The following is a 16,566-nucleotide window of genomic DNA, read 5'->3' as shown; positions in this document are numbered from 1 at the left end:
AAATTATGATGTGCAAGTTGCATAAAAATTATTTTTTCAATTCAGAAAATTTCAATTACACAAATTCCGAGTCCGCGAATAACTTAAAAAATTAGACTGTGGATGTATTTAATGTATACAAATTTATATTTATATGTTCTTTATCTTCTGAACAGTATAACAAGTAGTTTACTATAAATATTTAATATATATTTGGTATTTAAATTACCTATAACTGCTTAAACATTTATATATTCTACTAATAATATACGTAACGTTATTCCCCCTCCTACATAGTTCGCAATTTGATCAGAATTTTACATTGCAGAAAAAAAGTTGTGTTTCGTTATAAATAATCGCAAGTTTCAAAGTTCTTAACGTGATGTCGAAATTGTTGTACATTCGACACGATGGTGTTCACGATCGATGAAGCTTCTTTGATATGATCTGTATCGTTAACGGGAGGTCTCGTGGCTTTCGTAATAAAAAAAATAGTATTTCGATGTAAAAAATGTTACTTCTGCTCGAGCAGAGCTACAACTCGCCGATCGTACGACCAATAATCGCTATTACATCGTGAGTTTTGAAAATTTGAACGAAACTTCGACGAATATAACCTATACAGAATATACTTATGACTGCTTTTGTATATAAGTTGGTCCTTGTAGCTGTTAAGGAATTTTACAATCCTTCAAAATGTTGGAAGGACTCGTTGCCTGGGTGTTAAATAATTATCTCGGGAAATACGTGGAAAATTTAAATACCGATCAATTGAGTATCGCTTTACTCTCTGGTAAGGTTATGTTTTTCTTCCTAATTTATTCATGTAATATAAGAATTGATTTTCATTGAAATACCTCGCTGATATTACTTCCCTTATATTATTTAAAAATTTAGAATTAGTTGTGCATTATATCACTGCTTGTTAAATAGGATTATTTAGTTTCAAACCAAATCTCCTTAAGTGTACATTGAAATTTAATAGTATTCATTCAACGAAGTTTAATAGTAAAATGAAAATATCTTATATTAGGTGAAGTTGAATTAGAGAATTTGCCATTAAAGAAAGAAGCCTTGCGTCATATTGGATTACCAGTGGAAATAAAAGCAGGATTTATTGGTAAAGTAAGATTACAAGTACCTGTTCGTCAAATAAGAACAGCTTCATGGGTCATAGTGATAGAGCAACTTTATTTGGTAGCTGGGCCAATCAGTTTGGATGAGGTATATGATCTGTGATTTCCCTGCAGTGTATATTGTCAGTTCTATATGTTTATAGATAATTGTATTTATAGTTTGACAGTGAAACAGAAGAACAGGCAATTTTAGAATATAAGTTGAGTCGATTAGATTCATTAGAAGCAAGATGGAGAGCAGACACAGAACGAGATCCTGGTTATTATGCCACCAGTTACAGTTCCTGGGTAAATTATGGCACCTCCTTGATCACAAATATTATTGAAAATTTACAGCTCAATATTAAGGATGTTCACATAAGATATGAAGATGGTGTGACATTATCAGATGGTGAAAAAAGTTTTCTTATTTAATAAGATAAATAAAGTAATGGTAAATATATTACTGGAAAATAATTTTGATTAATAGGTACTGGTGTTACACTTGGTGTAACTATAGGAGCTCTAACTGCACAAAGTTGTGATGCTAGTTGGATACCTGGTTCTACATCCTGGAATCTCACAGATGCTTCTTTCAAGCTCATGGAACTTGACAGTCTTTCTATTTATTGGAATCACATGAAAAAAGATGAATTTCTTGGGTCTCTTAATCTCGGTGATTTAGCTGTATATATTGGTTTTTATATGTCTAGTTCATTTAATTAAAATAAATTAACCAATAATTTTGAAATTAATTTTATTTTCAGATTGCCATGAGCGAGCCAAACAATATAATAAAGAACCATATCTTATTACCTGTTAATGCAAGAGCTCATATTAAGAGAGATAGGTCTGAACGACCGTTGAGATCCACGAATAAACCTAGAATGGTTGTTGATCTTTTATTAGATGATGTCCCATTATGTCTCACAGATGTAAGTTTAGAACTATATATATGCTTTCACTATTTAAAGTCCTTATATTGCAAGTGACTTTCTGTTAGGTACAATATGATCAAATAGTTAAATGTATAAGAGAATTGAAAGATATAGAACGTCGTAAGCAACAGAGATGTTGCCGTCCATTGCTTAGTGTGTCTGCTGCTCCAAGGGAGTGGTGGAAGTATGCAGCAAGGTGTCACCTCGGAAAAGACGCTCTAAAACCTAAACCATCATGGAAAGATATCCTTCAAAGAGGCAATGAGAACATTTTATATGTAGAGAGTCACGTTAAACTGCTAGGTATTTAAGAAAAATTATGGAAATCTACTATTTCATTGCTTCTTGATACTCATCAGTGTCATTTTATAGGAACACCAACTAGTATCTTACCTCCAGATATCAAGCAGTTAAAAGAAAAGATAGAACAGGAACGAAGTTTTGATGAATTGAGAGTACTGAGAGAAATAGCAATGTATAGAGTTAAACCTTCAAAATTACCTCAAAATTCTGATGTAAATGTACCGCAACCTAGAGGAATGTTGGAGCAATGGTTTCCACAGTGGTGGGGCTGGTATTCAAAGAGTTCAAATACGAACACTCAAAGTACATCCTCTACATTTGATGGAGAGCTTTTGGATGTTCTAGCAGACACTATAGATGATGACACCTTGTTACGTCGAGATACAGTGTTTGGACAGTTCAATTTTACTTTATCTAAAGGCGCTTTTTCCCTTTGTACAATGAAGAACAATGGCAAGAATACGAAAGCGGTTATAGAGCTACAGTTCGAACGAGTAAATTTGAGTTACGATTCGAGACCCAGATATGGATCTCACAAATTTTTTATCAGTTTGGGAGCCTTGTATCTTCATGACTATCTCACAGAGAATTCCACATTCCCGATTTTGGTGCAGCCTCAAATAATTCCCACAATAACCTCTAGAGTCCGTGGTTCTTCAGAAAAGTTAACCAATCAATTACCTCAACAACTCTTTGAAATGACTTACGAAAAAAGACCATTGCACTTAAATGCTGATCATTTGCTGCAAGTGAATTCAAAGTCATTAGATGTAGTTTACAACTCTACAGTGATACATTGGCTTATAGACTTCATGTGCAAACCACACAGATCATCGACCAATCAAAGGTTTCAAGCCATGAAGCGACGAACTCGAAGACAGCTTATCAAGAATTGGGAACAGATTTTAGATGGCGATTTGGTATATCGCTCCTCCTGGGATTTGCAGTTCAATATATCGGCACCACAGATTTTACTAGTTGAGAATTTTACCGATTCCAATGCTGCGGTGGTTGTTGTAGATTTCGGAAAGCTCCACTTGTCGAATAACGTACAAAATAACGAAGTAATCATTAAATCGAACTCTCCTGAATTAAATAGCGACGATGAAGATGAAAGATTCGAGACACCTTGTTCGACACCGCCTGGAAGTCAAGAAAATGGTTCTATACAAGACTTCCCGACCATTTCTGAGACAGCATTGCATCAGAAACTGTACGACCACTATACTATCGATCTAGTGGATTTGCAGATTCTTGTAGGGAAAGTGAAGGACAATTGGAAACACATACGAACCAGGGGGATGTCTAGCTTGCACGTTCTGGAACGTTTCAACATATCCTTGCAAATTGAACGAAGAGTGTTTGCTTCCTCTGATCCGAATTTGCCATCCGTGACCGTGTCTGGGAATCTGCCAAGACTGGTGGTTCATGTTAATGAACAGAAGGTGGAGGCAATTAGACTGATGTATAATTTATTATCCAGCTTCTCGAAATCCACCGGAATTTCTCAGGCTGATGTAATCAGTATAGAACCAGAGAGTCCTAAGAAAGAAGAGAGCCTAGACAAATCTTTAAGCCACGCAGTTATGGTTCAATTCATTATTGATCAGATGACCTTCGAGTTGCAATCTAGAGGTCGTAGTGTTGCAGAACTCCAGGTCTCTGGAGTCCGAGCCGGTTTTAGCAAAAGGTCTGCAGATATCAATGTTTCCCTATCTGTCCATGGTTTGCTTCTCGTCGATGCTCTTCAAGAATTTGGTCCCGATTTTGAATTATTAGTAGCCAGTCACAAACACGTAGGGATGGACAGTATTTCTGGGAGCTTAAGAGATTCGGAACCAACATCTCCTGTTTCTCCAGTCTCTCCTGGTTCTCCCGATCTCAATATGCCAAGGAGATTGACTTCTCCAGTTGCTTTGACCAATGCTTTGTCTAATCTAGCAAGCAAAGAGAAGAATCCGCAATCACCCAGAAGTAATTCTTTAATTGAATTGGAGAAAATGGATTCTGAAGCTTTGATAGTAGTTGAGTTAACTTTAGTATATGATACATTAGAGATTTTGAGAGTAGCCAATATTCAGTTCAACAACTTGGATATTATTGCTAATCAGGAAACCATTGTTGAACTAATGGGATTCTTTAAAAGGATATTCCCTTCTCAAAGGAAGATGAAACCAGGATACATCGAGAGACAAGAATCCATCTCAAGCCAAACTATGGAGCCAAAGGTTTCCACCAGGACAGAAGTAACCTTTGATTTCCATAGACTGAATGTGCTTCTCCTAAGGGCAGTGATACAGGATAATCACTTGGTAGGTCAGAAAATCGCCACAGCTACGATGTGTGACGCTCGCATACAAGCTACTTTGGCAGTAAACGCTTCTATCTCTGGTTCACTTGGAGGTTTACAAATCTTGGATCAAACACCAACCGGTAAAACACACCAAAGAATCGTCAGTGTTGGAAGAGACCCAATAGCTGATCCATCTCAACATCCCTTAGAACATTTTCCTGGTCTGCCTAATCAACCAGAAGCTTTACGGTTTTCCGCCAATCGATGTACCAAACCTTGTGCACAACAGCAGGATGGAATGGAAACCTTAATAGATCTAACAATTCGTATTGGTAGTGTTTGGTATACCCACGCTCCTCATTTATTGTCAGAGTTATGTTCTTGTGCTGACGAGTTTAAACAGTATTTGAGTAAGCTTGCACGGCAGATCAGTGCAGCTGCCACAGACATGGCCATAGGCTTAGTAAACGCAGAGGACTGGTCGATTCCACCTCGTAGACGTTTACCAAGTTTGTCTGTGGATTTGGAAAATTCAGGAAGTTTGTCTTTGAAATTAGATATCCTGTTGGATAGCCCTGTTTTGGTAATTCCGCGTTCATCTCACAGTAGACAAGTTTTCGTTGCACATCTTGGCACTATGTCCTTGCAACACGAACCTCATCAAGGTTCCATGGCGAAGCACAAATTAACTCTAGAAGTTAGGGAAATGAACTTGTACTCTTTGGAGATATCTGCCAACGTGGGACAAGTTCATAGTAATCTTCCTCTAAGAGCTGAAGAAATGTACTGTTGCAAAGAATCAGGCAAGCCAATTTTGCATGATACTGTATTAAAAGTTGTGGTTGAAAAAGAGAATGCGTTAGCACAAAGTCCGAGTTTCTTTCTCGACAATGAATTTTTCAGTAATCCTATTGTCCAAGTTCATGGAGTTGTAATGACACCATTGAAAGTCTCCCTATCACGAGAACAATACGAACAGTTATTAGACACTACTAATAGACTTTTCTCCATGCCAGTATCGGTACCCGTTGTTCAGAAGTCTCAAGCAATGAGCAAAGCACCAAATTATTCTGATAAATTTGATCTCTCCATCAAAGTTTTATTCGAACTGCCTACTCTAGGTATAGAACTCAAACAGGGCCTTTTGGAACAGCCATTAGTTGAATTGTCCATGAGGGATTTTGTGGCCAAATATGAGAAATTGCAAAAAAATGAATCCACTATTCAAGTTGCTCTACGATCCCTTTTGATGGAGGACCTTCTGTGTCCCATTGGCTCCAGGCATAGATACATGATGCAATCATCAGCTCCGACTCGTGCCAAACTTTTAGCTGGTGTCTCTAAGTCTTGTCCTGATTTTGCCTTTGTACAACAAATTAGAAGCGAATTTGGGCGAGGAAGTTTACCCGATAGATTAGAAACTGATACCTTATATGGAACAATTCCTGCTCACTGGCGTAGAAAACCAGTTTCTTTGGCAAACACTCCAAATACTCCACCTCCGTCTCCTGGTGCATCAACCAGTGAAGAGAATCTGGTATTAATGAGCATTACTATAACAGAACCAGACTGTGATCTGCCAACGAAAAATCAGTTTCATCAGAAAATTGTCACAGTGGATTTTAATTGTTTGGATTTGGTCATTAATGTCGAATCCTGGATGGTGGTATTTGATTTCTTTGGGTTTGCTGGTCCCTCAGGAAACAGTCCTAAAGTTACAATGCATCAAGCGTCCACTGGTACAGATCAATTGGACAAGGTGGATAATCTACCTCTACGATCAGAAACTGAGATAGAAGTTAGGTCTTTAACGCTGGTTTTGATACAATCTGAGAGGGAAATTGCTAAAGCTAATGTATCTAATGCAAACATGCACATTTTGAAAGCAAATGGGAAGACGAAGGTGTCAGGATCCTTGGGATCGATGTCTTTGTTAGACCTAACACCGCACGGAAGGTTTTATAGAGAGAGGTTCCTTTCATCTGGGCGGAAAGCTCTGAATTTTCAGTATTCCAGCTATGTTGATTCTGAAAAACGACCTTATGATGCCCAATTAAAACTAGAGATGTCTGCTGTCCATTATGTACACACTCAAAGATTCGTGGCAGAACTTCAAGCGTTCATTGGCCATTTTTCTCAACTTTGGACCATTATGGCTAATCTGAGAGCTGGCGTTGGTGCTATAATCGATACTAACAAGAGAAGCATAAGACTATCTTTAGAATTAGAAGCAGGTGCACCAGTAATCCTATTGCCAGTTAGTTCTAGATCAGATGAGATGTTATTGCTAGATCTAGGAGAGCTCACTGCACATAATCGATTCGAAACTTCAGAAGAGATAGATAAATGCATGTTAGACATAATGTTCCTTGAACTTGTTAATATGGACGTCTATGCAGCCAAACGGATTAAGTGTGATGATGATCAGGATGGCAATATGGATAATCTGCTTGTTGGTGGTTTTTATATCAAGAAACTTGGATCATCCTTGCTCACTGAAATGTGCCATTTAAAATTACGTATCGAAAGGAACTTGGACACCTATATTAGTAGAGAAATCCCAGATTTGAGCATTCATGGAACGCTATCCACAATGGATTGTGCTTTGGATCCTGCTCAGTATATGTTGATTCGAGGTTTACTTTCTTACAATATCGGCGAAAATTTGGATGACTTGCGACAATTCATGCAAGATCTGAACGAAGCTGTTGAGTATTCCATAGTTAGCATGGATAACAAGGGGAAAATCTGGAAAAAATCGTGTATAACGCTAGAATTGGTAAATGTTACTGTTAAGCTGCATCCAAATCATAATATTGCAGCATTAGCTTGTATTAATTTCATAAAATCCAGATTGACATTGGATTCATTGAGCGATGGATCACAGGATATTGATTTAGTATCCCAGGAAATACTAATTATGGATATGAGGTTTCAGGATGAGCCTGCTAACAAACAATCTAATGTTTTCACAAGTATTTTACAGCCTCTGAGAAATTCAAATAATGAAAATCGTGTCCAGGCTGAGGTGCATCATAGAAGGCGTAAAGCAAACGCGGCCACGACTATTTTGGTTCACAGCATGCGCTTAACTGCTATACTAGACTGGTGGGAAGCTGTAAGAGATTTCCTGATTTTGAATTCTGTAGAACCAGAACCCATTCTTGGAACTGCTCAAATAATCACCGAAAACAACCAAGAAAATGACAGTAATGCTTTGTCTGCAATACCATTCGAATTAAAGATTAATATTACTGATTCAGAATTAGTTATTGTAGAGGATACATCGATTCGCGATACGAACGCCGTTATTCTGAAAAACACAGCTGTTCTTTCTTATAGATCTGCGCCTCAAGAAGGTGAAAAGCCTCTTTCTTGTAACCTGTCCCATTGCGAACTCTTTTCCTGTGTCTTAGGGCTAGAAGAAGAGACTGCATTATCTATAATAGATCCAGTTGGAGCCAGTTTGGATTTGACAGTAGATAAATGTCTTGAAATACAATTGCAACCTCTGTGCGTAAGATTAAGTTACCATGATGTGACTATGTTCTCTAGAATGCTCAGTTCTCTACCAAAACAGACTCTAGTAGCTAAACAACGCTCCAGTGAAGCATTGACACCCACCGAGAGGCAAGTACAAAAATTGACAGCCCTGGGATTTACAGATACTGACTGTAGAGCTGCTTTGGATCTCTGTAATGGGCAATTGGATGAAGCAGCTTTGTGGTTAACGCAACATGCAGTACCTAATTCAGACACCAGTACAAACAACGAGTCCATCTTTCACACTTTTGAAATTCAAATATCATGTGCAAGAATATGCATTATAGATGATTGTAGAGACGCTGACGTACCATTACTGGAGATTTCCTTACAAGATCTTAATTTGAGACAAGAACGCGTGGGACCTGGTATAGCATCTACTACTTTCAGCATTGATTATTATAATAGAGTTCTCAGTGGCTGGGAGCCCTTCATCGAACCATGGTGTGCTACCGTTCAATGGGAGCAGATGTTAACTAATTCTTTCAATGCAAAGAGGCTGCAGATGTCTGTTAACTCTCAAGATTCTGTTGATGTTAACATAACTTCAACACTAATAGAGTTGATAGAATTGGTTAAGAACAACTGGATGCAGGATTTCTACTCTACTTCCAGTAAGGAAGTTAATGTGACTAAGGCAAGCAATGGACAAGGATATCGACGTCGAATGCCTTTCATTCCTTTTGCATTAAGGAATGAAACTGGTTGTAAATTGTGGTTCAAAACGATTATTGCTACTGCGGACGATACCAAGAATGTGGGACAGAATTTTAAGGCCCAAAATGACTTTCAGAAGGATCATACATGGCTTGAAGTTCTTCCAGGTGACACTGTTCCATTTACTTTTGAAGGAAGAGGTAAATTGAGACATCATGCCACGCATACTGTCAGGAGACATCAGATTACAGTGTTGGTAGATGGGTGGAGACCTGTAGATCCTGTCACCGTCGATCGTGTTGGAATATATTTTCGTCATGCTAGTGCAAATATTACTGATATACAAATAGATACAACACTGGTATGTAAAGTTCATTTTTATTTCATCGCTTAAGATTATTTATTTTGACTGCAGCCCATTTATACCTTCCTATATCTAAATGATTACTTTTAGTTTCAGATACTAACGCCAAAAGCTAGAATAGTATTCGCTGTCGAATTAGAAGGATCAGCTAGAAAATTAGTAACTGTTAGATCAGCTTTACAAATATCCAATAAATTAAAACACACAGTAGAAATCAAGATGGAAAAAACTTTGAATCAATACGGATGTAAGTTGCTTATATGAAATGAAGTTAATTATTGAATTCCAATTTTCATACCCTTTTCTTTTAGACCAGCTTTTAACTTCATCTACTAGTGACAGAATTCTTCAAGTACCTGCCCAATCCACGATATCGATTCCCCTAACGCACACCGGGGTACAAATGTGCTTAAAACCTATCAGTTTGAACAATTTGTTTCAATATTGTACAGAAACAATAGATTGGACCATAGTTAAGAAACCATTAGAAGTTATAGAAAATCGTATTACTTGTAGAGCTAATCACAACAATATATTTAGGTACGTCCCGAATTATACACGGAAATGAATGATTTAATATACGTTTTTAAATCAATCTGTTTTGTAGAATGAGTATAGCAGTGATGAGGGATAATTATCCATTGGATATGAGTCAAATGCTACCAGCACACACTATAACAGTGATGGCTCCTCTCACATTAACCAATCTATTGCCTCACGAATTGTTATATGAGATTAGTACAGAAAATGGTAGAATTCTACCTGGTGACAGTGCGGATTTACATACTGTAAATGTTGAAGAGCAGCTAGAAATTACAGTGCAGTTAGATGGATACTCTGGATCAGGCACGGTAAATAAACGTTCTTTATTCATTTTTCAATGTCTTATTGATATTTAAGATCTACTTCATATAGATGTTGTTGCCACCAAATACCAACTCTTTTACTGCTCGTCTACGGCTGACAGATTCTTGTGGAAGAATACTATATCTCCATGCAGCTGTTAACATAGAGAAAGGCTCTGCTATACATATTAACATTACTGCACCATATTGGATTATAAATAAAACTGGTCTACCACTGGTGTTCAGACAAGAAGGAGTTGGGATAGAGGCAGCCGGACAATTTGAAGAAAACGAAAAAGCCAGGATGGTGGCTCCTTTGTTATTTTCTTTTAGTGATGAAGAAGCTAGCAGGACTCTGTCAGTGAGAATCGGTACTTCAGTGCATCCCCAGGGAATTCCACAGTGGTCTCAACATTTTCATTTGCAACCCGGAATACAAGTCCGTAAATATTAAATAAATATCATCAAATATAAAAAATATTCAAATTGATTTTTATATCTTCAGGTACATCGTCTTAGAATATCTCTTCGTGATGGCAGGCCTGACATAGTATATCTAATTAGTGTCGCTACTAGGATAGCTAGAGGGAAATACAGAGCTACAACTGTAGTTACATTATCTCCTAGATATCAGCTGCACAATAAATCAAGTTCTACCCTAGAACTAGCCCAGAAGTGTTTCACCACAACAATTGTAAGTAATAACAAGAAATTTATTGTGATATACAATAGTTTTCCATCGTTTCTCACTTTCAGAGTCATCCAGATGCTCAATCCACATATATTAAAATCATGTCCAATTGCCATATGGCATTTCATTGGCCACGTCTTGACAAAGATTTACTCCTATGTGTTCGTAATGTGGATGTTAAAAATTGCATGTGGTCAGGTGGTATCAGACTGGATGACAATTACTCATTGACAATTAACATCAGAGATTCAACAGGAAAGATGTATTTTCTTCGAGTAGATGTGGTGTTGCAAGAGAGTACATACTTTATAGTGTTTACTGATGCAGATACTATGCCACCACCTATAAGAGTGGACAATTTTTCAGAGGTGCCTTTGGTAGTGAATCAGGTGATTGACCAAGATATTCTGTACCAAATACGCTTCAAGCACCGTTATCATTCAAGTTATATCACTTAACTGAATTAACTAGAAATTATTTTCAAGAATATTTTTGTAGGTTACCGTGCACGACAACTTGCAATGGACAGTCAGACCGCACTCCTCTGTCCCATATGCATTGGATGAATCCATACAGGCTGCTGCTGTAGTTCTCACTGCACCTGGAGGTGTGACAGCTACATACGATTTGAATGTACTTGGAGAGGGCAGGGTTTTAACTTATGAGAACTTCATTTACATCGCCTTCACGGGTAATTCACCTTTTTCTGTAGGATATTAAATGATTCTTCTTTTACGGATCTCATTATTTCTTGAGAACAGGTACTTTTAAAAATGATTGCGATCTCGGGACTGGAGAGGGTGGTCTAGACCCCCTAGATGTTGAAACACAAAGACTAGTCTTAGAAGCTGGTCCTGGTGGATGGGTTGCTTTGCGAAGAAAGCAATATGGTGCTAGATCTCAGTTATGGAGAATGACTGGAGATGGTCAATTGCAACACGAAGGTACCCTAAAAGAAATGTTTTTGTTAATCTTATACCTTAAAATGATTTTTTTACGAATAGGGTCTAGTCCACCCAGAGATAAACATTCAAGGGTTCCAGAAACAGTGTTAGTGTTGGATATAGCAGGCACTGCACCTCAACCATTCACCTATTGTGCTCTTGCCTTAAGGAAACCTGATCCCCGAAGGAGATCCACGCAAACTTGGCGATTCACCGATGATGGACGATTATGTTGTGCACATAAGAACATGTGTGTACAGTCGAAAGATGGATTCATGGGATTACACGAAGGTTTGAAATATTATGGTTATTGAATTATTGTATTATTCCTTATATTATTCCTTAGTCAGGGGTGTTTTTATTAATTGTTTTGTTATTCTTATGTAAACGTTTTATATTCAGAATAGAACATACAGTTAGAATTGTAAAAACTTTGGAAAAATTGTAGAATTGTAAAACAGTAAAAGTATTTTGCTTTTGCAATCCATTTTATACACAAATTTTGTTCTATTCATTGCCATATGTTCTTCTATTTTATTTGCTATAGCTTTCAGTTGCTTATTGAATCGCTATTATTATGCCACATAAATTGAGATATCATTCGATTAAAAGGATGTTTCATTCATTATGTTTACCATTGAAACTAATGTGGAATATTACTAAGTACCTTGGTTTAAACAAATTGGCTGTAAATGTATAGTTACAAATCAACGTTTGTTTCTCTTACATTCAATTAATTTGGAATTTCCAGCTGTTTTCCCCGTTTATTCTCTGAATTATATTATTTTCGTGAATCTTAAACTCATAATGATAATGTTGCAGGCGGCAGTGTCGCCCGTTGGCAAATGTGTACGTATAGATTCGGAGCATACATTAAAGTCAGAATTATAACTATCTTAAGCGTTCAAATTGTCGCTTGTTTTTTTATTTCATTAACGCTAAGTTCATCAATAACAAAATGCATGAAATAATATTTTAACTTCAAATTCTTTATACAGCTACTCGATCCGCGCAGAAATGTTCATTACATGCAGTTTCTATATGTCTTTTTAGGGAGTGAAGCGGTATTAGGCCCCCAAATGCACACCAATCCTCCCCCAATTGAACAGCGTGTTGGTCGACAGAAGCTAAGGCCAGGATCTGGCTTTTTATCTGTTACGGTAACTACTGATGGCCCAACAAGAGTGCTCCAAGTGTTAGATATCAAAGAAAGGGTACGAATACTGGAACAAGTATCTTAATGATATCAATACTCACTTTCTCACTTTCTTTTGCAGAAGAAAACGTTCGCTTTATTGGAAGAACGTGATTGGTCGCATATTGCAATCAGCCACCGACCAACACAGATAAATAGTGACGCAGAGAAGGTCAATTCCAAAGAATTGGAATTGAAAGTCAACTTAACAGCTGGCTTAGGACTATCAATTGTTTCTCGAAGACCAGTTGAGGAGCTACTGTTTGCTCGTTTGGCTGGTATCTCTTTGGAACTGGTTCAAACTCCTATCAATACTACTCTGGACTTGAGCATGGAAGATATACAGATTGATAATCAGTTGTTTGAAGCACAATGTACTTCTGTTCTTTATGTAACACGATCCACCCGAGTTGAGAGTGAACACAGACCAGCTATACACATGGTTGCGGAGAAACTGAAGTCGAAAAATCAGAATGCAGAAATATACAAGCACGTGGTAGTGAGCATCAAACCACTTTGCATACATTTAGAAGAGAAATTGATATTGAAGTTGGTTGCTTTTGTCGGGGCAGGAAGATCGGAATTAGAGGTACCTATGGACGAAAACGATTTCAAGGCTCAGAGGTTCATTTCCGAAGTATCTGCTGCACATGCTAAACGATACTATTTTGGAGCTTTAAAGATTGTTCCCAGTCAGGTTGGTTTTATTAATCGAAATTTCTAATGAAGCGATAAGTATTTCACATGATATGTTTTTTCAGATAAAATTAAGTGTACTCACTACAACAAAACTGCCACGTCAGCTTCAGATTATAAAAAGACAGTTAGGCTTAACATTAATCAAGTTTGAAGATGCCACTATTGAGTTGGAGCCATTTATTAAGAAGCATCCTTTTGAGAGCACTCAATTCTTAGTACATTCCATTATAAAACATTACAAAGATGTACGATTATAAATATTCTTTATTTGTTAATTTACTTTCATTTCCCTATTACAATAAATTTTATTTCAGGAATTAAAATGGCAAGCTGCAGTAATATTAGGATCCGTGGACTTTTTAGGCAACCCTCTAGGCTTTGTAAACGACGTCACAGAAGGAGTTTCCGGTTTAATCTATGAAGGAAGCGTGAAAACTTTAGTGAAAAATGTTACACACGGTATATCAAACTCCGCTGCCAAAGTAACGGAGTCTCTTTCCGATGGACTAGGAAGAGTCATAATGGATGAAAGACACGAGGAAGCTAGACAGAGAATTCGAGCTAATACAGCAGGCAGTAGTGATCATTTGGTAGCCGGATTAAAGGGTTTCGGTTTTGGACTACTTGGAGGGGTAACTAGCATCTTCAAACAAACCTATGATGGAGCAACAAACGAAGGATTTCCCGTACGTTTGTTAAAATTCATTACAATTGATTACAACAAGTTAATTAAATGGTAACAAATGATTTCAGGGCTTTTTTGCTGGGTTTGGTAAAGGAGTTGTTGGAACCATCACGAAACCTGTCGTAGGAGTTCTAGATCTTGCCACAGAAACTGCCACTGCTGTAAGAGAAACCAGTAGAAGGTAAGTGTACTTTAAATTATATTTAATAATTATTAATAATACTTATAATTTCATGTGATATATTTAGTGCTCATCGTACAATACCAAAACGAGACAGACCTCCTCGAGTGGCTAGCGGTTCCGCTGGTTTGTTACCACCTTACAATCGTCAACAAGCAGAGGGCCAAGAATTTCTGTACATAATAAATGACCATAACTATTCAGAATTATTCGTGGCGTACGAGTGTTTACGTAGTGGAACGGAGAATCTAAGAGTTCTCGTTTCTAACGAAAGAGTCCGTGTGATTTCCGGTGGTACCAAAGGGGTTGTAACCGAAGTCAGCCTAGCAGATCTATTGTATTGTCAACCGATGCATAAACTAGAAAGCAACGGTGTCACTTTATATTATATTGAATTAATATCTAGATCTGATTCGACGATAGCCGTTAATATAGACGGCCCAGAACTCCTAAGGAGACCTAAAGTTCGATGTGATAACGAGGAAGTGGCTAAAAGGGTCAGTATAATAAATTTCATGATTAGTATTAATACATTTATATTATTTCAAATTTGTTACAGGTATCGCAGCAAATTAATTATGCTAAAGGAATGCACGAGGAACGTAGCTTAACTCTTTCTTCGTCGGATAATATGTTAGACGATGTACAGTACTATAAATAGTTGCGAACGGCCATACGCGAATATTTTGTACTTTGTATTTGAACATAAGTTTGGAATCACACATTTACAAGAATATAAAGGTTTTCACAGGAAAATTAACAATTTTTAATCAACTCGAAAACTGTTTCTCGACTCGACAAGTATTAACTCCGTAATGGTAAAAAATTAGCTAATAATTGAATATTAGTAAAATGGACAAGTGATCCAAACTTCTTGTTAGTAATCTATATTTCGTACGCTAGTCAATTCCCGGTTTTCTTGTGTATTTCTTGTTTCGTTTCTTCTTTTTTTCCAATAGTGCACATAATGATGTCTTGTTACGCTTAAAACTAATTTGATTGTAAGACTGACGCAAAGTACCGTTTTTGCAATGCAGCATTCACAAGATTCAAATGTAAGATCAGTTCAGACAATATTCTTTGAAGGAAAACATTTGATTACCGCACAGACAGTACATACACACATTCACACATACATACACATTTTGTATACTAACGTACAAGTAGGAGACCAGCAGAAAGTCTCAAGAAAGATGCAAGATTTTTTTTTATAGAATGTGTAAGTAAATATGCATATATATATATATCGGATTGGCAACTAAGTGATTGCGGGTTTTGTCATTAGGTGGTATTGACACTCAATCACTTAGTTGCCAACCCAAATATATATATATATATAATATGCGTGTAAGATATAGTTAAGGTATCTATTTGGGGCAAATCTACTTATTACTGAATAAAAGAAGGGAAAGCTAACGATAACCAAAGTTTTTATGATAGTATAGAATATTTATTTTCTACATTAATGAGTTTGATATCTTGCAGACTATTTTCTGTTTGTGACTATAGACTACATATTTTTTATGTGGCTTGTTGTAAAAATGTAACATGATAATATCACTAATCAAGTATTAATATTCTTCTTCTAATATTATGAGTGTAAAATATAAAGTAAAAGAGAAGGTAGTTTAAAAATAAAATTTGTACAGACATTGTAAAATTCAAAATCATCAGCTCTATACAGATTTGATTTTTATAAGGCTGATATTTTGTACAGTTCGAGTATATGTATATATATATAAATGTATAATTAAACGAATAAGAATTGACGTATTAGTAATGTATAAATTAATTATATACAACGATTGTCTAGATTTGTTATACTTTGAGATTTTCACGTTGTCAATGATATTTAATAAAGAACTCCTATTTTGTTCGATAATCGTTGTTTTTTGTTGTCAGTAAACTGTGGGTTTTTATGCAAATTCATAGTTCTGATTGTATGATTAAAAACATAGAATCTAGATATAAAATTGTTCTAACTACCAGGTGTTATAATGCATATTATACTGCATTCTATAGAATTTTGCACTTTCAAATTTCTTATAAATGTATAAAAATCTGCAGTCTAGATATATAATAATTTATAAAAATATTTGAGAGCCTTGGAATATTTTTCCACTCATTTTTCAAA

The 16,566-nt window shown here is 36.5% G+C and overlaps 1 protein-coding gene across 3 annotated transcripts; it reads left to right on the top strand.

The window, feature by feature from the left end:
- The first annotated feature begins 111 nt into the window (after window positions 1–111).
- On the top strand, window positions 112–16,314 carry LOC132914389 (intermembrane lipid transfer protein Vps13D). Of its 3 annotated transcripts, XM_060973454.1 has the most exons (25): window positions 112–555; window positions 635–772; window positions 1,013–1,203; window positions 1,275–1,506; window positions 1,585–1,781; window positions 1,862–2,029; window positions 2,098–2,335; window positions 2,405–9,189; window positions 9,283–9,439; window positions 9,504–9,732; window positions 9,800–10,043; window positions 10,108–10,476; window positions 10,543–10,731; window positions 10,794–11,117; window positions 11,227–11,419; window positions 11,490–11,672; window positions 11,733–11,963; window positions 12,495–12,521; window positions 12,726–12,886; window positions 12,950–13,564; window positions 13,629–13,811; window positions 13,881–14,252; window positions 14,320–14,432; window positions 14,500–14,929; window positions 14,992–16,314. In XM_060973454.1, the coding sequence occupies exons 2-25, from the start codon at window positions 676–678 to the stop codon at window positions 15,091–15,093; spliced, it is 12,030 nt and encodes a 4,009-aa protein (XP_060829437.1). In that variant the 5' UTR covers window positions 112–555; window positions 635–675; the 3' UTR covers window positions 15,094–16,314. The 3 variants fall into 3 exon arrangements, with proteins under 3 accessions (XP_060829437.1, XP_060829438.1, XP_060829439.1); XM_060973455.1 differs by lacking the exon at window positions 12,495–12,521 and having other exon boundaries at window positions 113–772; XM_060973456.1 differs by lacking the exons at window positions 112–555; window positions 635–772; window positions 1,013–1,203; window positions 1,275–1,506 and having other exon boundaries at window positions 1,611–1,770.
- Window positions 16,315–16,566: the final 252 nt, after the last annotated feature.

Source organism: Bombus pascuorum, chromosome 15 (assembly GCF_905332965.1).
Source record: "Bombus pascuorum chromosome 15, iyBomPasc1.1, whole genome shotgun sequence".
Taxonomy (NCBI): Eukaryota; Metazoa; Arthropoda; class Insecta; order Hymenoptera; family Apidae; genus Bombus; species Bombus pascuorum.
The sequence above is the reverse complement of the archived record's forward strand: the minus strand, read 5'-3'. Positions and strand labels throughout refer to the sequence as shown.